At 45.0% G+C, this 26,512-nt stretch overlaps 1 protein-coding gene across 1 annotated transcript in view; it reads left to right on the top strand.

Moving 5' to 3' along the window:
* The window catches only part of LOC141117581 (uncharacterized), a 1,161,887-nt gene that overhangs the window by 164,471 nt on the left and 970,904 nt on the right, over positions 1 to 26,512 (top strand). Inside the window, exon 8 of the mRNA XM_073610493.1 lies at positions 22,942 to 23,007. Within this exon, the coding sequence (XP_073466594.1) occupies positions 22,942 to 23,007 (66 nt within the window). The remainder of the gene's footprint in view (positions 1 to 22,941; positions 23,008 to 26,512) is intronic.

Consider the following 26,512-nt stretch of genomic DNA (forward strand, 5'->3'; position numbering starts at 1 on the left):
TCTATAACTTTCACTAAATAATACTCACTAAGGCTGGATTCACACCTATGCAGTTTTAGTGCTTTTTGCATTTTGCAGATTTGCACTACAGTCCATTTAACATGGTTTCCTATGGAACACGTTCTGTAGTGCAAATCTGCAAAATGCAAAAAGCACTAAAAATGCATAGGTGTGAATCCAGCCTAATTTGGGTTATTTTTACCAAAGAGATGTAGCCGTATAAATTTTGGCCCAAATTTATGAACAAAAATTACTTATTTGCAAAATTTTATCATAGAAACTAAAAAAAAGTGTTTTTTTTTCAAAATTTGCGCACTTTTTTCACTTATGTCACAAAAAATGAAAAACCCAGTGGTGATTAAATACCACCAAAAGAAGGCTCTATTTGTATGAAAAAAAATGATACAAATTTTGTTTGGGTACAGTGTTACATGACTGAGTACCGTAATTGGCATTCAAAGTGTGAGAGCGCTGAAACCTAAAAATTGGTCTGGGCAGAAAGGGTGTATAAATGTCCTATATTGAAGTGGTAAACTGCCAGCTGTGCAATCGGGGACAAGGAATTTTTCCTTCTCATGTGGTGAGACTGTGCTGGAATAGCTGCCCATCGCTGTCCCATCACATCTGGTGTTAATATAACCTTAATTATATTTTTGTGGGTGTAATTTGTCTTTAATGTTTTATGTTTTTTTGTCCCATTTATCAAAGCGTGTTTGATGGTATTGTTTACCAGAATAACACGTTAATTTCAAGTTCACCATGTGTCAACAGTTTTTCATCCTCTACACATATCTTAAGTAACATGTTTTATTATACAGGATGACCCAAAAGTCTCCCTACATAGGAAAAATTGATAAACTCATTATAATTTATATGTTTAATATTTTTATTTTTTAAAATACATTATTGTTAGATTGTTATTAATATTTTGTAAAAAATTTTAATAATTTTTTTTTCTAAATAAAGGTACATTTAGCTACAATTTAAAATTTTCTCTATGTATGGTGACTTTAAAAACAAGCTGTTTAGACAACTTTTTAACCACTTCAGCCCTGGAAGATTTGGCTGCGTGGTCATGCAATGCTATACCCCCAAAAAATTTGCATCCTTTTTTTCCCACAAATAGAGCTTTCTTTTGATGGTATCTGATTGCATCTGTGATTTTTATTTTTCGCGATATAGACGGAAAAAGACCAAAAATTTTGAAAAAAAATGATATTTTCTACTTTTTGTTATAAAAATAATCCAATAAACTCAATTTTAGTCATACATTTAGGCCACAATGTATTCAGCCACATGTCTTTGGTAAAAAACGTCAATAAGCGTATATTTATTGATTTTTGCAAAAGTTATAGCGTCTACAATCTAGGGTACATTTTCTGGAATTTACACAGCTTTTAGTTTATGACTACCTATCTCATTTCTTGAGGTGCTAAAATGGCAGGGCAGTACAAATCCCCCCCCCCCCACCAAATTACCCCATTTTGGAAAGTAGACACACCAAAGAAACTGCTGAGAGGCATGTTGAGCCCATTGAATATTTTTTTTTTTGTCACAAGTGATTGTACACTCCAAAATACATTCTGCTGCTTCTCCTGAGTATGGGGATATCACATGTGTGAGACTTTTTGGCAATCTAACCGCGTACTGGATCCCGGAAACCAATCACTGCCTTCAGGCTTTCTAAGGGCGTACATTTTTGATTTCACTCCTCACTGCCTATCACAGTTTCGGAGGCCATGAAATTCCCAGATAGCACAACCCCCCCCCAAATTACCCCATTTTGGAAAGTAGATACCCCAAGCTATTTGCTGAGAGGCATATTGAGTATTTTGCAGATCTCGCTTTTTGTCACAAAGTTTTAAAAATTGAAAAAAGAAAAAAAAAATTTTTTTTTCTTTTCTTTCTTCATTTTCATAAAAAAATGAGAGCTGCAAAATACTCACCAAGCCTCTTAGCAAATACCTTCCAACAGGGCTCAAAATTTCAAGTCCTGAGCTACTAGCCAGACCTCAAGGGTTACTTGCCACTACTTGCCCCGCCCAAAGCCTACCTTGCCCCACCCCTAATTCTGCCCCTAATCATGCCCTCATAAATTATCTCATGAAATGACACCTAAATGTTTTATGTAGAATTAAGTTACAAAGATAAATATTAACAACAACTTTATCAGTTCCCCTCAGAACAGCCTCACCAGTGCCCATCAATGCAGGCTCACCTGTGCCCATCAATGCAGCATGACCTGTGCCCATCATTGCAGCCTCACAGTGCCCATCATTGCATCCTCACTGTGCCCACCATTGCAGCCTCATCGTGCCCACCATTGCAGCCTCACTGTGCCCCCATTGCAGCCTCACCATGCCTAACATTGCAGCCTCACCGTGCCCAACATTGCAGCCTCACCATGTCCAACATTGCAGCCTCACTGTTCCCCCATTGCAGCTTCACTGTGCCCCCATTGCAGCCTCACTGTGCCCAACATTGCAGCCTCACCGTGCCAACATTGCAGCCCCACTGTGTCCAAAATTGCAGCCTCACTGTGCCCAACATTGTAGCCTCACTGTGCCCCATTGCAGCCTCACCATGCCCCCATTGCAGCCTCACCATTCCCCCATTGCAGCCTCTCTGTGCCCAACATTGCGGCCTCACTGTGCCCAACATTGCAGCCTCACTGTTGCCCCATTGCAGCCTCTCTGTGCCCAACATTGCAGCCTCACTGTGCCCAACATTGCAGCCTCACCGTGCCCCCATTGTAGCCTCACCATGCCCCCATTGCAGCCTCACCATGCCCCCATTGCAGCCTTTCCATGCCCAACATTGCAGCCTCACTGTGCCCAACATTGCAGCCTCACTGTGCCCAACATTGCAGCCTAACTGTGCCCCCATTGCAGCCTTTCCATGCCAAACATTGCAGCCTCACTGTGCCCAACATTGCAGCCTCACTGTGCCCAACTTTGAAGACACACTGTTCCCCCATTGCAACCTCACTGTGCCCAACATTGCTGCCTCACTATGCCCCCATTGCAGCCTCATCGTGCCCCTATTGCAGCCTCACCATGCCCCCATTGCAGCCTCACCGTGCCCCCATTGCAGACTTACTGTGCCCCCATTGCAGACTCACTGTGCCCAACATTGCAGCCTCGCCAGGGTGGAGGAAGAGAGAGGGTGGCTGGGTCATGACTGGAGGAAGAGGAGAGCCATGGGATCACAGAGCGTGAATAGCATGCTGTTACAGCTTACATGAAATTGCCTCCACAGAGGCTCGCCATCACACACAGACCCGCCTCCTCCTGACCCCGCGCCTGTGATAGACAGAACACACCCCAGCATTCTGTCTATCACAGGCGTGGCGTTAGGAGGAGGTGGGGCTGTGTGTGTGACGGTGAGCAGAGCAGAGGCAGTTTCAATGTACAGTAAGCTGTAATAGCGTGCTATACCGCTCGGTGACCCCTTGGCTCTCCTCTTACTCCATGCTCTCTTCCACCAGGACAATCACTGGGAGAACATTTTCCGATCAACCCCACCCGCCGGCGGTGCTCACCCCCACCACTCCCAGGCAGCCCAGCTCGCAAGTCCTAATTTTCCACTCGCAAAATGCAAGTGGAAAATTTGAGGGCTGCCCTATGATAGCAATAGGAAGTGACAGGTACTCTTTTTTGAAAAAAATGAGGTCTATTAGACCCTAGATCTCTCCTCTGTCCTCAAAGCATCTGACCACACCAAGATACCAAGACTGGTGTGATAAAATGCTTTCCCAATTTTCCAATGGCGCTTTTTATATCCGGCGAAACCTAATTCATAAAATGCTCGTAGCTTCTGGTTTCTTAGGCCATAGAGATGATTGGAGCCATTCTGGTCTCCGATCAGTTCTATGGTCAGCTGGCGGAACCACCGGCTGCATTCCCTATTGGGACAGGAGAGCCCCAGAAAACCATGGATGACGGTGGGGGGGACGTTCTCTCCCACTGCTTGTAAAAGCAGTCTAGAGGCTAATTAGCCACTAGGACTGTTTTTTACATGAAAGCCGACTTCTGGCTGAAAAGAATGATGCCAAGATGATACCTAAACCTGCAGGCATCATTCTGGTATAACCACTCATGCCGCATACACACGGTCGGAATGTCCGGCAGAAAAAGTCCGATGGGAGCTTCTGCTTGGATATTTCGACTGTGTGTATGCCCCATCAGACTTTTTCTGTCGGCATTTCTGATGGACTTAGATAAAGAACAAATTTTCCCATCAGAAATGCCAACGGAGGTTATCCCGTTGGCAAGTCCGACCGTGTGTACGTGGCATCAAAGTTCAGGAACATACCAGTACATTGCTGGTCCTTATTGGGCATATATTGTAATGTTCTTTTTTTTCATGCAGCCTGTGGGCTGCATGAAAAAAAGAGATTGATCGGTGGGTATGCCCACCATTAGAATACCGCCCTTCATCCACCCACTTCTAATGATGGGCATACATGCACCGTTTTTTTTAACTGTGGTGGTGAAATCACCTCCTACAGCACTGGAGTCACTGATTTTGGTATCGTGAGAGCAAACGCTGTTGCTGTCAAGATAAATAAATCAGTGCTGCAGCTGAATGGCGTACCTGAAAAGCAAACAATGGTAACAATAAAACATTAACTCAATAAAACAACTTGATTTTTTAACACAATCTGTGCCTAAAAAATATATGCTGAAGCATGGGGCAATCCACCCCCAATGTTAGGAGCAAATCGCTCCTCCACCCCTGCCCCCCATGCTTCGGGATATATGCTCTTTTTTTAATTGTGGTGGCGAAATCCCCTCCTACAGCACTGGAGTCACGGCTTTATGTATCTGGGAGCAAATGCTGTTGCTGTCAGAATAAATAAACCAGTGCTGCATCTGAATGGCATACCTGCTAGGCAAATGATGGTTAATAGGGATGAGCCGAACACCCCCCTGTTCGGTTTGCACCAGAACATGCGAACAGGAAAAAAGTTCGCTCGAACACGCGAACACCGTTAAAGTCTATGGGACACGAACATGAATAATCAAAAGTGCTAATTTTAAAGGCTAATATGCAAGTTATTGTCATAAAAAGTGTTTGGGGACCTGGGTCCTGCCCCAGGGGACATGGATCAATGCAAAAAAAAGTTTTAAAAACGGCCGTTTTTTCAGGAGCAGTGATTTTAATAATGCTTAAAGTCAAACAATAAAAGTGTAATATCCCTTTAAATTTCGTACCTGGGGGGTGTCTATAGTATGCCTGTAAAGGGGCGCATGTTTCCTGTGTTTAGAACAGTCTGACAGCAAAATGACATTTTGAAGGAAAAAACTCATTTAAAACTACCCGCGGCTATTGCTTTGGCGACAATACACATAGAAGTTCATTGATAAAAACGGCATGGGAATTCCCCAAAGGGGAACCCCGAACCAAAATTAAAAAAAAAAAAAAAAAAATGACGTGGGAGTCCCCCTAAATTCCATACCAGGCCCTTCAGGTCTGGTATGGAAATTAAGGGGAACCCCGGCCAAAATTAAAAAAAAAAAATGATGTGGGGTTCCCCCTAAATTCCATACCAGACCCTTCAGGTCTGGTATGGATTTTAAGGGGAACCCCGCGCCAAAAAAAAAAAAAACGGCGTGGGGTCCCCCCAAAAATCCATACCAGACCCTTATCCGAGCACGCAACCTGGCAGGCCGCAGGAAAAGAGGGGGGGACAAGAGTGCGGCCCCCCCCTCCTGAACCGTACCAGGCCACATGCCCTCAACATTGGGAGGGTGCTTTGGGGTAGCCCCCCAAAACACCTTGTCCCCATGTTGATGAGGACAAGGGCCTCATCCCCACAACCCTGGCCGGTGGTTGTGGGGGTCTGCGGGCGGGGGGGCTTATCGGAATCTGGAAGCCCCCTTTAACAAGGGGACCCCCAGATCCCACCCCCCCCTGTGTGAAATGGTAAGGGGGGTACAAAAGTACCCCTACCATTTCACTAAAAAACTGTCAAAAATGTTAAAAATGACAAGAGACAGTTTTTGACAATTCCTTTATTTAAATACTTCTTCTTTCGTCTATCTTCCTTCATCTTCTGGTTCTTCTGGTTCTTCTGGCTCTTCGGGTTCTTCCTCCGGCGTTCTCGTCCAGCATCTCCTCCGGCGTCTTCTATCTTCTTCTCCTCGGGCCGCTCCGCACCCATGGCATGGGGGGGAGGCTCCCGCTCTTCTCTTCATCTTCTTCTCTTCTTCTTTTCTTCTCTTCTTCTCTTCTTCTCTTCTTCATTTTCTTCTCCGGGCCGCTCCGCACCCATGCTGGCATGGAGGGAAGCTCCCGCTGTGTGACGGCGCTCCTCGTCTGACAGTTCTTAAATAACGGGGGGCGGGGCCACCCGGTGACCCCGCCCCCCTCTGACGCACGGGACATGACGGGACTTCCCTGTGACGTCACGGGGAATGCCACAGCAGGCAATAGCAGACTGGAAGCTGGTGTACACAGTGGAGGGTCAACAAGCCGGTGGTCAGTAACGGTCGGACAGCAGAGGTACCAGGGGTAATGCAGAGGGATGGTCAGGCAAGCCAAGAGGGTCTGGTGCAGGCAGATAGCAGGATCGTCAAACAGGAAGCCGGGTCAGATAACAGGATACACAGATCAGATCAGGTAACACTCACAGAACGCTGTAGAGCAGACAGCGGGGAAGGAGTGTGACAGGCAGGTTTAAATAGCCCGCCTGACACCAGCGGGAACGCGCGCGTGCCCGTGCGTGACCGCACCCGTGAACGCGCGCGCATGCGCAATGGAACCCGTGGCCGAGTTCCCGTGCGCCTGGGACGCCGGTTACTGGCAGGATCTTCATGACACACAGTCCATCTGTGTACCCGAGTACCTGTCACAGCCCATCTGAGTAACCAAGTACCTGAGTACCTGTCACAGCCCATCTGAGTACCTAAGTACCTGTCACAGCCCATCTGAGTACCCGAGTACCTGAGTACCTGTCACAGTTCACCTGAGTACTTGTCACAGTTCATCTGAGTACCCGAGTACCTGAGTACCTGTCACAGTCCATCTGAGTACCTGAGTACCTGTCACAGTTCATCTGAGTACCCGAGTACCTGAGTACCTGTCACAGTCCATCAGAGTGCCCGAGTACCTGTCACCAGCCCATCAGAGTACCCGAGTACCTGTCACCAGCCCATCAGAGTACTCGAGTACCTGTCACCAGCTCATCAGAGTACCCGAGTACCTGTCATCAGCCCATCAGAGTACCCGAGTACCTGTCACAATCCCATCAGAGTACCCGAGTACCTGTCACCAGCCCATCAGAGTAACCGAGTACCTGTCACCAGCCCATCAGAGTAACCGAATAACCGACAGAGTACCTATCTGCAGCCCATGCCTCATAGAATATACGTTGGGGTGTTTGCTTTCCAAAATGGGGTCATTTTGTGGGTAATTCCACTGTCCTGGTGCTCCAGGGCCTTCAAAAGTGTAATAAGTGGTTAGGAAATTAGAATTGTAATTGTAATTTATGCTCCCAGAACACCTGAAGGTACTACTTCAATGTTGGGCCTCTGTATGTGGCCAGGCTGTGTAAAAGTCTCACACATGTGGTATCGCCATACTCAGGATGAGTAGCAGAATGTGTTTTGGGGTGTAATTTTTGCTATATATATATATATGCTATGTGTTAAATATCTTATAAATTGACAAGTTTGTGTAAAAAAAAAAGATTTTCATTTTCTTTCCACGTTTTCTGAAGACTTGTGTAAAAAAATTAATCATTCAAAAACCATAATTTTCCTGGGCATTCCCCAGGCCTTGTTTGTATCTGTTTGTAGCCCTCCAATGCCGCTTACTGCGATAGCCAGCTATAAATGAGGGTGGTGGCAAGTTTTTTGAGATCACCTTGGTGTGTGTATTGGTCCAGCAACGCACCAGCATCTTTGCAGCCATTGTGCTATTTGCTGGGTGTCTGGTGTGCTCCTGTACCTTTAAGAAGGGATGGGCTTCCCTTCAGTCCACCTGCTCTCATTTATCCATCAGAAGGCATGTGCCTCCACTGTGGGGACACTCATATTTTAGTGTTAGGACCACAGATATCAGGGTGTCGTGACGAGGCTCTGTGGCTTACGCATGCGTTTGCAAATGCGTGCGGACTAAACCACTGTTTTTAACGCATACTGTAATGCCGCATACACACGATCGGACTTTACGGCATACTTGGTCCGGCGTACCGGATTTCGTCAGACAATTCGATCGTGTGTGGGCTCCAGCGGACTTTGTTTTCTCAAGAGTTTGATGGACTTAGATTTGAAACATGTTTCAAATCTATCCAACGGAATCGAGTCCGGTCGAAAAGTCCGCTCGTCTGTATGCTAGTCCGATGGACAAAAACCGACGCTAGGGCAGCTATTGGCTACTGGCTATGAACTTCCTTGTTTTAGTCCGGTCGTACGTCATCACGTACAAATCCATCGGACTTTTGTTGATCGTGTGTAGGCAACTCCGTTCATTCGGAAAGACCGTCGTAAAGTCCGTCGAAAAGTCCGCCGGGCAAAGTATGCCGTAAAGTCCGGTCGTGTGTACGCGGCATTAGACAGGTAATTTGGTTGTCTGTGAGATGGTGGTAAGTAGGCTTGGAATTTTTTCCTGGGCATTCCCCAGGACTTGTTTGTATCCAAAAGAATCATTATGCCTCATAGAATATATGTTGGGGTGTTTGTTTTCCAAAATGGAGTCATTTTGTGGGTAATTCCATTGTCCTGGTGCTCCAGGGCCTTCAAAAGTGTAATAGGTGGTTAGGAAATTAGATGTGTAATTTATGCTCCTAGAACCCCTGACAGTGCTCCCTGCATGTTGGGCCTCTGTATGTGGCCAGGCTGTGTAAAAGTCTCACACATGTGGTATCGCAATAATTAGGAGGAGTAGCAGAATGTGTTTTGGGGTGTCATTTTTGCTATATACATGATTTGAGTTAGAAATATCTTATAAACTGACCACTTTGTATAAAAAAAAAATACGTTTTAATTTTCTTTCCATGTTCTCCGAAGACTTGTGGAAAAAAATGAACTGTTCAAAAGACTCATTATGCCTCATAGAATATACTTTGGGGTGTTTGTTTTCCAAAATGGAGTCATTTTGTGGGTAATTCCATTGTCCTGGTGCTCTAGGGCCTTCAAAAGCGTAATAGATCTTTAGGAAATTAGAAGTCGAAGCTCCTAGAACCCCTGACGGTGCTCCCTGCATGTTGGACCTCTCTGTGTGGCCAGGCTGTGTAAAAGTCTCACACATGTGGTATTGCCATACTCAGGAGGAGTAGCAGAATGTATTTTGGAGTGTAATTGGAAGTATGCATATGCTGTGTGTGAGAAATAACTTGTTATTTTGACAATTTTGTGAAAAAAAAAATCTTCATTTTCCCAAGAATTGTGGGAAAAAAATTACAACTTCAAAAAATTCACCATGCCTCTTATTAAATACCTTGGATTGTCTACATTTCAAAAATGGGTCATTTGGGGGTTATTTGTACTTTCCTGACATTTCAGAGCCTCAAGAAATGAGATAGGCCGTCAGTGCATCAGGTGTGATCAATTTTCAATGATTTGCACCACAGCTTGTAGACTCTATAACTTTCACTAAATAATACTCACTAAGGCTGGATTCACACCTATGCAGTTTTAGTGCTTTTTGCATTTTGCAGATTTGCACTACAGTCCATTTAACATGGTTTCCTATGGAACACGTTCTGTAGTGCAAATCTGCAAAATGCAAAAAGCACTAAAAATGCATAGGTGTGAATCCAGCCTAATTTGGGTTATTTTTACCAAAGAGATGTAGCCGTATAAATTTTGGCCCAAATTTATGAACAAAAATTACTTATTTGCAAAATTTTATCATAGAAACTAAAAAAAAGTGTTTTTTTTTCAAAATTTGCGCACTTTTTTCACTTATGTCACAAAAAATGAAAAACCCAGTGGTGATTAAATACCACCAAAAGAAGGCTCTATTTGTATGAAAAAAAATGATACAAATTTTGTTTGGGTACAGTGTTACATGACTGAGTACCGTAATTGGCATTCAAAGTGTGAGAGCGCTGAAACCTAAAAATTGGTCTGGGCAGAAAGGGTGTATAAATGTCCTATATTGAAGTGGTAAACTGCCAGCTGTGCAATCGGGGACAAGGAATTTTTCCTTCTCATGTGGTGGGACTGTGCTGGAATAGCTGCCCCATCACATCTGGTGTTAATATAACCTTAATTATATTTTTGTGGGTGTAATTTGTCTTTAATGTTTTATGTTTTTTTGTCCCATTTATCAAAGCGTGTTTGATGGTATTGTTTACCAGAATAACACGTTAATTTCAAGTTCACCATGTGTCAACAGTTTTTCATCCTCTACACATATCTCAAGTAACATGTTTTATTATACAGGATGACCCAAAAGTCTCCCTACATAGGAAAAATTGATAAACTCATTATAATTTATATGTTTAATATTTTTATTTTTTAAAATACATTATTGTTAGATTGTTATTAATATTTTGTAAAAAATTTTAATAATTTTTTTTTCTAAATAAAGGTACATTTAGCTACAATTTAAAATTTTCTCTATGTATGGTGACTTTAAAAACAAGCTGTTTAGACAACTTTTTAACCACTTCAGCCCCGGAAGATTTGGCTGCGTGGTCATGCAATGCTATACCCCCAAAAAATTTGCATCCTTTTTTTCCCACAAATAGAGCTTTCTTTTGATGGTATCTGATTGCATCTGTGATTTTTATTTTTCACGATATAGACGGAAAAAGACCAAAAATTTTGAAAAAAATGATATTTTCTACTTTTTGTTATAAAAATAATCCAATAAACTCAATTTTAGTCATACATTTAGGCCACAATGTATTCAGCCACATGTCTTTGGTAAAAAACGTCAATAAGCGTATATTTATTGATTTTTGCAAAAGTTATAGCGTCTACAATCTAGGGTACATTTTCTGGAATTTACACAGCTTTTAGTTTATGACTACCTATCTCATTTCTTGAGGTGCTAAAATGGCAGGGCAGTACAAATCCCCCCCCCCCCCACCAAATTACCCCATTTTGGAAAGTAGACACACCAAAGAAACTGCTGAGAGGCATGTTGAGCCCATTGAATATTTTTTTTTTGTCACAAGTGATTGTACACCCCAAAATACATTCTGCTGCTTCTCCTGAGTATGGGGATATCACATGTGTGAGACTTTTTGGCAATCTAACCGCGTACTGGATCCCGGAAACCAATCACTGCCTTCAGGCTTTCTAAGGGCGTACATTTTTGATTTCACTCCTCACTGCCTATCACAGTTTCGGAGGCCATTAAATTCCCAGATAGAACAACCCCCCCCCCCAAATTACCCCATTTTGGAAAGTAGATACCCCAAGCTATTTGCTGAGAGGCATATTGAGTATTTTGCAGATCTCGCTTTTTGTCACAAAGTTTTAAAAATTGAAAAAAGAAAAAAAAAATTTTTTTTTCTTTTCTTTCTTCATTTTCATAAAAAAATGAGAGCTGCAAAATACTCACCAAGCCTCTTAGCAAATACCTTCCAACAGGGCTCAAAATTTCAAGTCCTGAGCTACTAGCCAGACCTCAAGGGTTACTTGCCACTACTTGCCCCGCCCAAAGCCTACCTTGCCCCACCCCTAATTCTGCCCCTAATCATGCCCTCATAAATTATCTCATGAAATGACACCTAAATGTTTTATGTAGAATTAAGTTACAAAGATAAATATTAACAACAACTTTATCAGTTCCCCTCAGAACAGCCTCACCAGTGCCCATCAATGCAGGCTCACCTGTGCCCATCAATGCAGCATGACCTGTGCCCATCATTGCAGCCTCACAGTGCCCATCATTGCATCCTCACTGTGCCCACCATTGCAGCCTCATCGTGCCCACCATTGCAGCCTCACTGTGCCCCCATTGCAGCCTCACCATGCCTAACATTGCAGCCTCACCGTGCCCAACATTGCAGCCTCACCATGTCCAAAATTGCAGCCTCACTGTTCCCCCATTGCAGCTTCACTGTGCCCCCATTGCAGCCTCACTGTGCCCAACATTGCAGCCTCACCGTGCCAACATTGCAGCCCCACTGTGTCCAAAATTGCAGCCTCACTGTGCCCAACATTGTAGCCTCACTGTGCCCAACATTGTAGCCTCACTGTGCCCCATTGCAGCCTCACCATGCCCCCATTGCAGCCTCACCATTCCCCCATTGCAGCCTCTCTGTGCCCAACATTGCGGCCTCACTGTGCCCAACATTGCAGCCTCACTGTGCCCAACATTGCAGCCTCACTGTTGCCCCATTGCAGCCTCACTGTGCCCAACATTGCAGCCTCACTGTGCCCAACATTGCAGCCTCACCGTGCCCCCATTGTAGCCTCACCATGCCCCCATTGCAGCCTCACCATGCCCCCATTGCAGCCTCTCCATGCCCAACATTGCAGCCTCACTGTGCCCAACATTGCAGCCTCACTGTGCCCAACATTGCAGCCTAACTGTGCCCCCATTGCAGCCTTTCCATGCCGAACATTGCAGCCTCACTGTGCCCAACATTGCAGCCTCACTGTGCCCAACTTTGAAGACACACTGTTCCCCCATTGCAACCTCACTGTGCCCAACATTGCTGCCTCACTATGCCCCCATTGCAGCCTCATCGTGCCCCTATTGCAGCCTCACCATGCCCCCATTGCAGCCTCACCGTGCCCCCATTGCAGACTTACTGTGCCCCCATTGCAGACTCACTGTGCCCAACATTGCAGCCTCGCCAGGGTGGAGGAAGAGAGAAGCTGGCTGGGTCATGACTGGAGGAAGAGGAGAGCCATGGGATCACAGAGCGTGAATAGCATGCTGTTACAGCTTACATGAAATTGCCTCCACAGAGGCTCGCCATCACACACAGACCCGCCTCCTCCTGACCCCGCGCCTGTGATAGACAGAACACACCCCAGCATTCTGTCTATCACAGGCGTGGCGTTAGGAGGAGGTGGGGCTGTGTGTGTGACGGTGAGCAGAGCAGAGGCAGTTTCAATGTACAGTAAGCTGTAATAGCGTGCTATACCGCTCGGTGACCCCTTGGCTCTCCTCTTACTCCATGCTCTCTTCCACCAGGACAATCACTGGGAGAACATTTTCCGATCAACCCCACCCGCCGGCGGTGCTCACCCCCACCACTCCCAGGCAGCCCAGCTCGCAAGTCCTAATTTTCCACTCGCAAAATGCAAGTGGAAAATTTGAGGGCTGCCCTATGATAGCAATAGGAAGTGACAGGTACTCTTTTTTGAAAAAAATGAGGTCTATTAGACCCTAGATCTCTCCTCTGTCCTCAAAGCATCTGACCACACCAAGATACCAAGACTGGTGTGATAAAATGCTTTCCCAATTTTCCAATGGCGCTTTTTATATCCGGCGAAACCTAATTCATAAAATGCTCGTAGCTTCTGGTTTCTTAGGCCATAGAGATGATTGGAGCCATTCTGGTCTCCGATCAGTTCTATGGTCAGCTGGCGGAACCACCGGCTGCATTCCCTATTGGGACAGGAGAGCCCCAGAAAACCATGGATGACGGTGGGGGGGACGTTCTCTCCCACTGCTTGTAAAAGCAGTCTAGAGGCTAATTAGCCACTAGGACTGTTTTTTACATGAAAGCCGACTTCTGGCTGAAAAGAATGATGCCAAGATGATACCTAAACCTGCAGGCATCATTCTGGTATAACCACTCATGCCGCATACACACGGTCGGAATTTCCGGCAGAAAAAGTCCGATGGGAGCTTCTGCTTGGATATTTCGACCGTGTGTATGCCCCATCAGACTTTTTCTGTCGGCATTTCTGATGGACTTAGATAAAGAACAAATTTTCCCATCAGAAATGCCAACGGAGGTTATCCCGTTGGCAAGTCCGACCGTGTGTACGTGGCATCAAAGTCCAGGAACATACCAGTACATTGCTGGTCCTTATTGGGCATATATTGTAATGTTCTTTTTTTTCATGCAGCCTGTGGGCTGCATGAAAAAAAGAGATTGATCGGTGGGTATGCCCACCATTAGAATACCGCCCTTCATCCACCCACTTCTAATGATGGGCATACATGCACCGTTTTTTTTAACTGTGGTGGTGAAATCACCTCCTACAGCGCTGGAGTCACTGATTTTGGTATCGTGAGAGCAAACGCTGTTGCTGTCAAGATAAATAAATCAGTGCTGCAGCTGAATGGCGTACCTGAAAAGCAAACAATGGTAACAATAAAACATTAACTCAATAAAACAACTTGATTTTTTAACACAATCTGTGCCTAAAAAATATATGCTGAAGCATGGGGCAATCCACCCCCAATGTTAGGAGCAAATCGCTCCTCCACCCCTGCCCCCCATGCTTCGGGATATATGCTCTTTTTTTAATTGTGGTGGCGAAATCCCCTCCTACAGCACTGGAGTCACGGCTTTATGTATCTGGGAGCAAATGCTGTTGCTGTCAGAATAAATAAACCAGTGCTGCATCTGAATGGCATACCTGCTAGGCAAATGATGGTTAATAGGGATGAGCCGAACACCCCCCTGTTCGGTTTGCACCAGAACATGCGAACAGGAAAAAAGTTCGCTCGAACACGCGAACACCGTTAAAGTCTATGGGACACGAACATGAATAATCAAAAGTGCTAATTTTAAAGGCTAATATGCAAGTTATTGTCATAAAAAGTGTTTGGGGACCTGGGTCCTGCCCCAGGGGACATGGATCAATGCAAAAAAAAGTTTTAAAAACGGCCGTTTTTTCAGGAGCAGTGATTTTAATAATGCTTAAAGTCAAACAATAAAAGTGTAATATCCCTTTAAATTTCGTACCTGGGGGGTGTCTATAGTATGCCTGTAAAGGGGCGCATGTTTCCTGTGTTTAGAACAGTCTGACAGCAAAATGACATTTTGAAGGAAAAAACTCATTTAAAACTACCCGCGGCTATTGCATTGCCGACAATACACATAGAAGTTCATTGATAAAAACGGCATGGGAATTCCCCAAAGGGGAACCCCGAACCAAAATTAAAAAAAAAAAAATGACGTGGGAGTCCCCCTAAATTCCATACCAGGCCCTTCAGGTCTGGTATGGAAATTAAGGGGAACCCCGGCCAAAATTAAAAAAAAAAAAATGATGTGGGGTTCCCCCTAAATTCCATACCAGACCCTTCAGGTCTGGTATGGATTTTAAGGGGAACCCCGCAGGAAAAGAGGGGGGGGACGAGAGTGCGGCCCCCCCCCTCCTGAACCGTACCAGGCCACATGCCCTCAACATTGGGAGGGTGCTTTGGGGTAGCCCCCCAAAACACCTTGTCCCCATGTTGATGAGGACAAGGGCCTCATCCCCACAACCCTGGCCGGTGGTTGTGGGGGTCTGCGGGCGGGGGGTTTATCGGAATCTGGAAGCCCCCTTTAACAAGGGGACCCCCAGATCCTGCCCCCCTTACCATTTCACATGGGGGGGCCGGGACCTGGGGGTCCCCTTGTTAAAGGGGGCTTCCAGATTCCGATAAGCCCCCCGCCCTCAGACCCCCACAACCACCGGCCAGGGTTGTGGGGATGAGGCCCTTGTCCTCATCAACATGGGGACAAGGTGTTTTGGGGGGCTACCCCAAAGCACCCTCCCAATGTTGAGGGCATGTGGCCTGGTATGGTTCAGGAGGGGGGGCGCTCTCTCGTCCCCCCTCTTTTCCTGCGGCCTGCCAGGTTGCGTGCTCGGATAAGGGTCTGGTATGGATTTTTGGGGGACCCCACGCCTTTTTTTTTTAAATTTTGGCGTGCGTTTCCCCTTAATATCCATACCAGACCTGAAGGGTCTGGTATGGAATTTAGGGGGACCCCCACGTCAATTTTTTTAAATTAGCCCCCCAAAACACCTTGTCCCCATGTTGATGAGGACAAGGGCCTCATCCCCACAACCCTGGCCGGTGGTTGTGGGGGTCTGCGGGCGGGGGGGCTTATCGGAATCTGGAAGCCCCCTTTAACAAGGGGACCCCCAGATCCCGCCCCCCCGTGTGAAATGGTAAGGGGGGTACAAAAGTACCCCTACCATTTCACTAAAAAACTGTCAAAAATGTTAAAAATGACAAGAGACAGTTTTTGACAATTCCTTTATTTAAATACTTCTTCTTTCTTCTATCTTCCTTCATCTTCTGGTTCTTCTGGTTCTTCTGGCTCTTCGGCTTCTTCCTCCGGCGTTCTCGTCCAGCATCTCCTCCGGCGTCTTCTATCTTCTTCTCCTCGGGCCGCTCCGCACCCATGGCATGGGGAGGAGGCTTCCGCTCTTCTCTTCATCTTCTTCTCTTCTTCTTTTCTTCTCTTCTTCTCTTCTTCTCTTCTTCTCTTCTTCTCTTCTTCTCTTCTTCTCTTCTTCTCTTCTTCTCTTCTTCTCTTCTTCTCTTCTTCTCTTCTTCTCTTCTTCTCTTCTTCTCTTCTTCTCTTCTTCATTTTCTTCTCCGGGCCGCTCCGCACCCATGCTGGCATGGAGGGAAGCTCCCGCTGTGTGACGGCGCTCCTCGTCTGACAGTTCTTAAATAACGGGGTGTGGGGCCACCTGGTGACCCCGCCCCCCTCTGACGCACGGGACATGACGGGACTTCCCTGTGACGTCACGGGGAATGCCACAGGGAAGTCCCGTCATGTCCCGTGCGTCAGAGGGGGGCGGGGTCACCGGGTGGCCCCGCCCCCCGTTATTTAAGAACTGTCAGACGAGGAGCGCCGTCACACAGCGGGAGCCTCCCTCCATGCCAGCATGGATGTGGAGCGGCCCGGGGAAGAAAATGAAGAAGAGAAGAAGAGAAGAAGATGAAGAAGATGAAGAGAAGAGCGGGAGCCTCCCCCCCATGCCATGGGTGCGGAGCAGCCCAAGGAGAAGAAGATAGAAGATGCCGGAGGAGATGCTGGACGAGAACGCCGGAGGAAGAACCCGAAGAGCCAGAAGAACCAGAAGAACCAGAAGATGAAGGAAGATAGAAGAAAGAAGAAGTATTTAAATAAAGGAATTGTCAAAAACTGTCTCTTGTCATTTTTAACATTTTTGACAGTTTTTTAGTGAAATGGTAGGGGTACTTTTGTACCCCCTTACCATTTCACACAGGGGGGGGCCAGGATCTGGGGGTCCCCTTGTTAAAGGGGGCTTCCAGATTCCGATAAGCCCCCCGCCCGCAGACCCCCACAACCACCAGCCAGGGTTGTGGGGATGAGGACCTTGTCCTCATCAACATGGGGATAAGGTGTTTTGGGGGGCTACCCCAAAGCACCCTCCCAATGTTGAGGGCATGTGGCCTGGTACGGTTCAGGAGGGGGGGCGCACTCTCGTCCCCCCCTCTTTTCCTGCGGCCTGCCAGGTTGCGTGCTCGGATAAGGGTCTGGTATGGATTTTTGGGGGGACCCCACGACGTTTTTTTTTTTTTTTTTGGCGCGGGGTTCCCCTTAAAATCCATACCAGACCTGAAGGGTCTGGTATGGAATTTAGGGGGAACCCCACGTCATTTTTTTTTTTTAAATTTTGGCCGGGGTTCCCCTTAATATCCATATCAGACTTGAAGGGCCTGGTATGGAATTTAGGGGGACTCCCACGTCATTTTTTTTTTAAATTTTGGTTCGGGGTTCCCCTTTGGGGAATTCCCATGCCATTTTTATCAATGAACTTCTATGTGTATTGTCGGCAATGCAATAGCCGCGGGTAGTTTTAAATGAGTTTTTTCCTTCAAAATGTCATTTTGCTGTCAGACTGTTCTAAACACAGGAAACATGCGCCCCTTTATAGGCATACTATAGACACCCCCCAGGTACGAAATTTAAAGGGATATTACACTTTTATTGTTTGACTTTAAGCATTATTAAAATCACTACTCCTGAAAAAATGGCCGTTTTTAAAATTTTTTTTTGCATTGATCCATGTCCCCTGGGGCAGGACCTGGGTCCCCAAACACTTTTTATGACAATAACTTGCATATTAGCCTTTAAAATTAGCACTTTTGATTTCTCCCATAGACTTTTAAAGGGTGTTCCGCGGCATTCGAATTTGCCGCGAACACCCCAAATTGTTCGCTGTTCGGTGAACTTGCGAACAGCCAATGTTCGAGTCGAACATGAGTTCGACTCGAACTCGAAGCTCATCCCTAATGGTTAACAATAAAACATAGTAACGTTACAGTATAACGGTAAGACATACCATACCTGCAAAGCAAATACAATAAAATATAGTAAAAATAAAACATTACAGTTCTAAAATACAGTAACAATAGAGAAAGAACAATAGATATAGAACAGTAGAGAGTGAACAATAGAGCGGACAATAGAGAGCGAACATAAGAGAGAGAACAATAGAGAGAGAAGAAAAATAAAACCACAACTATTTTTGACTTTTTTTTAAATATTTTTTGTTTTTTGTGTTTTTTGTTTTTTTTTTGCAATTTTTTATAAACTATAAACGTTCCAGATTAGGGTTTCTCAAAATGTGATGGCCATCTCATCTTTCAAGACCCTGTGCAATGCTGTACCCTACGCTAATACTCAACTAGTGTATGGTAGCATTCGAAACATTCACCAATGCAAAGACCAGGTTGGTCAGCACAGGAGGGAAAATAAAAGCGGGTGTTATGCCTATATCTGAGCTTGCTGCAGACATGACATCTTCTTTGGGTGTTTCTTTGGGTAGGGGTACCAGAGAGGACATGCGGAAAATGCCTCTCATGCAGCCGCCTCACTGCATTTGGATTGGGAAGTTGGGGCACAGCACCGTCTTGAAACAGAAGAGCTGTGATGATCTCTTCCTGGAATTTAAGGAAGGATCCAGTTCATCCTGAAGCTTTGAATAGCAAAAAAGCATTCAGCAAAGCCAATTGAAATAAATAACAGACACTTTTTTGTATCAGCGTCTGGCCTTACGGGCAATTAGGTACAGTGCCAAAAACTGGTCGTTGAGGTCCACCCCTCCCATATTAAGGTTATATTTGTGCACACAGAGGGGTTTCTCCACAACACCAGTCGCCGTTTGAATTTGGACCATGATGTCTGCGAGAAGGGAGGACAGAACAAAAACATTATTATTATCCCTCCACTTCACAGCGAGTAAATTATTACGTTTCAAGCAGGCTCTCTCCCCCAGCCTAAGATGGAAATCTACAAGCCGCTGGGGTAAGCCCCCACGATTAGATCGCACGGTGCCACATGTGCCAATTCCACAATTAAAAAGGTGACTAAAAAATGGCATGCTTATTTAATAATTGTTCACATACAAGTGCTACCCCTTTCCGAATAAGGGTAACACCAAGTCCCACACAATCTTAGCAGCGCTCCCTATGTAGTCTGGGCAGTTCTCCAGCTCCACGCGACTATCTCTTCCCTCGTAAACCATAAAACTATATGTATAACTTGTTGTCCTGTCACAGAGCTTATACATCTTGACTCCATATCTGGCACGCTTGCTGGGAAGATACTGTTTGAATGACAAGCGGCCAGAAAACTTAATCAGGGGCTCATCAATGCAGACAACTTGATCGGGAGTAAACAAGGCTGCAAACTGCTGGTTGAAGTGGTTTATGAGGGACTGAATTTTGTAGAGCCGATCGTATTTATGGTCACCCTAATGACAACATTGAGGATGTCATTGAAATGCATGAACCCCAAGATCTGCTCGTATTATGTCCTGGTTATGGAGTTAGAGAACACGGGCATATGGTGAATCGGGTCAGTGGACCAATATGACCGCAACTCACATTTTTTAGTTATGCCCATGAGGAGGGATAGGCCCAGGAAGGTCTTAAATTCGGAGTCTGTAATAGGTATCCAATCTCTGGCAAGAGCCAACTGGGGATTAGCAGCAATGAATTGACAGCATACAAATTGCTTTGGTCCACAATAGATCTACAGAGATCTTCTGTGAAAGACAGTGAATAAAAATCAAGTGACGTAAAATCAACTGTTTCCACCTGAATTCCGGGTTGGCCAGTGAATGGGGGAAGTATGGGTGCTGCAGAAGTGGTGGGTTCCCAATTCAGATTGGCAAATTCAGCAGGAAGGGCACTATGGGCTCGATGGGCCTGTCTTTGTCTTCTTGGTGGCAGCGGGACACTACTTGTGCTTGCCACCTCACCAGCTTGAACTGCACTTATGGGACTCGCCACGTCACCAAGTGTTACTGCAGTGATGGATGTACGACCAGGGTGTACTAGGCTACTGGTGCTTGCCAGTTCACCAGAAGGATGAGCGGCACTAGTACTGGCTCTCTGCTCCATACGAGAGCCCTGCGGTTCTTGCACCTCAACAACACCAGAAGAACGGGGTCGGGTACGCCTGACCTTGACAGGGACCAAAACTATGTTGTTGGAGCTGCTGTCTACAGGTTCGTATTCTAAGCCTGAATCTGACAGATGAGTGAGTTCCTCTTCACTCTCATCTGTCATGTTCAGAAACATGTGCGCCTCTTCACTAGTATACCTTGGATTGGACATTTTGGCATCTATATTTACTGGTTCAACTAGACTCACAGGAACAAAGAGCATCTGACTGTCAGCGACTGCTTCAAACACTACCAGTTATGTGTTTAGTGTTTTGTAAGTGACAATGATCGATTGATACTGCACTTGGGTGGGCTGGGCTGAGCGGAGGGGCTAAACGCAAGTGCTAGCAGGTATCTGGGCTGATCCTGCTAACGCTGCATTTTTGGGAACCCTAAACTACTGGGGACGCTAATATAGTTATGATCAGATCAAAGATATTGATCCGTTCAGACACTATATTACTAAGGGAGGTGTATGGTGCGTGCGTGGGTGTTAGCGCTACTGGCACTAATCTGACCCTGTCTGTGGCAATGCAGACCCTAACTGATGCTAAAACCTAACTGATGTCACCTGCCGGGTGATCAGGGGGTTAAAGCTTTTATTAGAAAATGTACGGCGGGTGCCCTGACGCTATAAAAACATAACTAACAAGCGCCACCCGTGTCACTAATACAGTGATCACTGGTGACAGGGGGTGATTAAGGGGTTCAAATCCGATCATTGCGGCCACCGTAAGGTAATGTCATTACTGCGGCGGCTGGTCGGGAACCGGTTAATCCATATTTTTGTGTGTCTGCCTCTGACAGATGTGATTATTGCATAAATTTATTTATTTTTTTATCAAATAATCTTTATTGAAAAGGGTTTTTACATTTTTCCCATACATACAGTGCAATACCAATCATACAAATACAATATCCAACAATACAAATGTATTTCCTATAAAACTTTATCCAATAAATTCTTAATTTTACTCATAAGCATGTATAAAACATTTTATTTTCTGCACCACCTACATTTCGTAGATTATGAAAAAGAAAATAAAAAAAAATCTTACACTATATATCTTCCTTCCTTCCTTATGATCTGCTACATATAATATCCCTTGGGGGGAAGCCCTGTAGTGTCCATTCATGGGCCCCATATTCTCTCAAACTTTTTTTACACATCTCCATTTTGTATACACATATTTTTCTTTTTTTATCGTATCATTTACTGCCTTTCCCTATACTAAATGTTCCTGGTGTCGGAGTCATTCACCTCTGTGCAATCAACTTATGAGCCTTAACCTCCCTGACGGTATTCCCGAGTGTGGCTCGGGGTTAAATTTCAGCACCATTAGCGGTAACCCCGAGCCACACTCGGGATTACATCTCAGGATCCTGGTGCTGGTTACTTACCTTGTCCCCAGGATCCTGCGATGTCCCCCCGAGCTGTCTGCGGGCTCCGTCCTCTGCCCAAAGCCTCTCTGTGCTAGGCTCCGTTCCCTGTGGGCGTCGCGACGCACGGGGGCGGAGCCTGGTGGCAAATTAAAAAAATGTCAAAATCATAACACATATAGTACTGTAATCTTACAGATTACAGTACTGTATGAAATCATTTCACTTCCCTTTTGTCCCCAGTGCTTTGGCCCATGCCCTGCATGCATTTGTATATGATATATACTGTTCTTTCTGCCTGGAAACTGGAGATTGTCCATAGCAACCAAAAAGTGTCCCTTTTGCAGCGTACACACGGGCAGACTTTTTGACTGGACTTGTCCGACAGACTTTCTAACGAACGGACTTGCCTACATACGATCACACCAAAGTCCGACGGATTTGTACGTGATGACGTACACCGGACTAAAATAAGGAAGTTGATAGCCAGTAGCCAATAGCTGTCCTAGCGTCGTTTTTTGTCCGTCGGACTAGCATACAGACGAGCGGATTTCTGGGTCCGGCGGAGTTACGACGTAAAGAATTGAACCATGTTTCAAATCTAAAGTCCGTCAGATTTGCGATTGGAAAAGTCAGCTGAAGGTCCGGTGAAGCCCACACACGGTCAGATTGTTCGCCGGATTTGGTCCGTCGGCATCCATCGGAAAAGTCTGGTCGAAAAGTCCGACCGTGTGTGTGCTGCATTTACGTCAAAAGTGGCTCTAGATCAGCTAGAAAACAGCAATAATAAATTAGAACACTTGCAGAATTGAGCGATAGTGAATCGTGGGGAAATGTATTTTATTATTATTATATTATTATTATTTTTAATTGTTTATATTTATTTATTATATTATAATTTATGATTTTGTGTTTCAAACTTCATCATACCCGGGATATCTACTAGACTCTTGGTGGACAGATCTAAGTGTGTTTTTGCTAAGAATTACAGACCTACAATATAAAACGCCAAATTTCCATGCAAAATAATTGCAAAAATCTGAAATAATCATACCGCCAGGGAGGTTAAATATGCATTTAGTCCCTGCAGTCTGTACAGTGGATGGTAATGTGTCCCCATCCATATGGCCTAGTATACATAGCATTGGGTCTAATCCAAACGCTTCCCCAAATATGAATTTACAGTACTAATAATTTCCTCCCAGTATCTATATAATTTGGGGCACCTCCCCAATGACATAGATTTTAATGATTTATTTCTCTATAGGTGAGGGTTTGGTGGCTCAGATTCTGTTGGATGAACTCGGACACTCCCTGACTCCGGAGCTGAAAGGTAATAGATGAAAAATTTTAACAATTTTCTCCAAAGTGCAGATCTGGTGGTGCCATGTATTCCCTGAATTCAGACATTCCCATTTAGGTCATAAAATTTATATAACAAAATACGTTAACCCTTTTGCTGCCAGAGACATTGAGCATTTCTTTGTATCTGTTAAAATGCAATTTTTTGCCATATTTTCAGTAAAAAACACACTAAAGTTACTTTTAGTACACATAACTGCAATATATTACCCAAATATAAGATATATCTGAAATATAAAAAATGAGCTTGCATCAAATAAATAAATAGCCAATGTGTCAAGCCTTAAAATGGCTACACCCCTGAAATGGCAACAAACTTCATACCCAAAACTGTTCACAGGTGATGCTTTAAAAGTTTGAATGGCCCCAGAATTATTACTTTCACTATGTGTGTGACAATATGTAACATGTGTAGCTCAGTCATTGTTTTCATATGTAGCTGGACATGTACATGCATACACTTGTGGGCAGGGGGGGGTTTAAACTTTTTTTGTTCGTTTTCATTTTTTATTTTATTTTTTCACTTAATTGTATTGCTATCACATAGACAGGGGCATTAGCTTCCTATGTGATAGCATTTATACTATGACAGGTTCTCTTTATTGAGACATGAAGGGTCTATTAGATCCCTGAGGTCTCCCCTGCCCTCCACTGAAGAAGTGATGTAATACATGTCACTTCTATGTTCATTCTGTAGCCACCCCGTCCTAAACAAGGGCTTCTAGTCAAATTTAGTTCTGCTGGGTGGTAGACAACCTAGCTGACTTATAGTCTACTTGTTTTCCCTCAAACTCTTTAACTGCCAATTGTGTGGTCATAAAACACTGTACACAAATGAAATTTAGATCATTTTTTCACACAAATAGAGCTTTTGGTGTTTTTTTATCACCACTGGATTTTTTATTTGGAACAAAAACAATATAGGTTACCTTCTGCTATAAAACATCCAATTAAAAAATTAAAAAAAATCGAATTGCTTCATAAATTTAGGCCAAAATGTATTCTGCTACCTGTCTTTGGTAAAAAAAAAATCCCAAGAAGTGTATATTGATTGGTTTGTGTGAAAGTTTAGCGTCTACAAACTATGGTATATATACTGAAATCTTTATTATTTTTTTATAGCAGTAATGGCGGTGATCAGCAACTTACACGGGGACTGACACTGAGTGGTGACTAACACTGACATCACCAGTGACACTGATAGAATGATCGGTGATAATACTATACACTGTCACTGTACTAATGACACTGGCTGGGAAGGGTTAATGTCTCGGGGAATCAAGGGATTAACTGTGTGCCTAACAATGTGTAATGTATGTTATTTGTGGCTTTTACTAATCAATGTGGTTGTTCTTTTCTCCCTTTGCAGGGAGAAAAAAAAAACAGCCACATCATTGCTCTCTGTACAAAACCTTATGTTGTTAGTAAACACAGGGCTCTGAGCCGGTTGGCCAGTACCTTGGCAAGGATCTTGTAGTTCAAATTCAATAGATATATAGGACACCAATTTTCCAAGTTGCATCTCTACCCTTTCTGCTTATACATGATTGCCATCAAGTCCTACCTGAGAGAAGGAGACATTCTTCACCACCATCTTCTCATACAGCTCAAGCAGGTCTAGGTCAGTGAGGACCCACAGCACTAGATAGAGCTCCACTGGGAGGCCATCACAGCTGGGAGTCCTGCCCTACCTAAATGATGGGATGGCAGAGAGAAGCTCCTCCTGTGCAAGGAAGAGTTTGTGGTGGACAAGCCTGCAGGATCAATAGTGTTAGCGATAACTGGCAAGATCCTGTCAGCTGTTGTTATGTCCATTTCTTTCAAAGTAGAGGTTGGTGTAGAGGTCACTGACCACTTTCATCACATTCTTCTTCCCCTTCTGGAGTGTTCCAATCTCATCACACCATCATTTTTTCCACATTCTCCACCTTGGAATGGAAGATGTGTCTGGATTCCTCTTTGAAATGTCCCTTCAGACATATATTGGTGTCCTCCAGGTTCTTCCTCATGTACTAGCCACAGTGTTGAAGGTCCTGTAGTCTCCTGATTTCCTTCCTACTAGTACACACTTGCTGGCATCCTCTTGCCTGAAAGAAGCTGTTTAGCTTGACTTTCACAAACTTTTACCAGTCACATTTCTTAAGAATCTTTTCTTCTCCTGCCATGTGATATAGGTCTCCTTAGGTTCCATCAGCAAATGCTTATTTTCCAGTTCAGCTTCAAGGATCCTGGGCCAGGGGCAAACCCCTCACCTAGGTCCTCCTAAAAAGTGTGTGACCGTGTGGCAAGGTACCCTGGAGTGCCCACAATGCTTGACTGCCCTGGAGGTGAACACAAAATCAATCTTGGAATGCACAGATTTGTCAGGACAGCACAGCAGAGAAGTTCAGGGCTCCATTCCATTTAAAACTCACATTTTCCTTTAAGGAGGCCTCTGTGATCATTTTCCTGTTTATCCTAGATGTAGCATCAAGCTTGGCATGGGTGCTGGAGTGACTATTTTCTGAAATTACCACCGAGAACTACTGCGCTGAAGGGTCTGTAAAAGCCTCAACCATGCACTCTTCTCCAGGAACTCATACACATCGATGAGCCTAATTGGCTTTCCTGCCCATGAACCATCTATGACCAGTCAGCCACAGATTAGCTCCTGGACAGATTTAACCATGAGATGAAAACTCCTGACAAGATTTGCTACCCCTGTAGACTTGCAGTTATCACCTCCAGACCAGTAGGAGGGACTGTGGGTCTACTGGAAAGACAGATGAGTGAACCTCCTACAGAAGGGTAGGGCACACTCCTGAAACATGTAGATGTCACTCTGATGAGAAGAAAGAAAGGTCATTACTGCCCGCTTCCTAGATGTGTCTTTGATGCTCCTTAGAGATCTTAGCCATTATGGACCCAGAGGTGTTCTATTGGATTTAGGTCAGGCGAGCATGGGGAACATTCAATGGTACCAATTCCTTTATCCTCCAGGAACTTGCTGCATACTCTCGCCACATGAGACCGGGCATTGTCATGCCCCAAGGGGAACCCAAGACCCACTGCACCAGCATAGGGTCTGACAATGGGTCCAAGGATTTCATCCCGATACCTAATGGCAGTCAGGGTGCCATTGTCTAGCCTGCAGAGGTCTGTGCATCACTCCATGGATATTCCTCCCCAGACCATCACTGACCCACCACCAAACCGGTCAGGCTGAATGATGTTACAGGCAGCATAATGTTCTCCATGGCTTCTCCAGACCCTTTCACGTCTGTCACATGTGCTCAGGGTGAACCTGCTCTCATCTGTGAAAAGCACAGGGTGCCAGTGGCGGACCTGCCAATTCTGGTGTTCAATGACAAATGTCAATCAAGCTTAATGTGCTGGGCAGTGAGCACAGGGCCCACTAGAGGACATCGAGCTCTCAGGCCACCCTCATGAATAGGGATGAGCCGAACACCCCCCCGGTTCGGTTCGCACCAGAACCT

The sequence above is a fragment of the Aquarana catesbeiana genome, linkage group LG13 (genome assembly GCF_042186555.1).
Source record: "Aquarana catesbeiana isolate 2022-GZ linkage group LG13, ASM4218655v1, whole genome shotgun sequence".
Taxonomy (NCBI): Eukaryota; Metazoa; Chordata; class Amphibia; order Anura; family Ranidae; genus Aquarana; species Aquarana catesbeiana.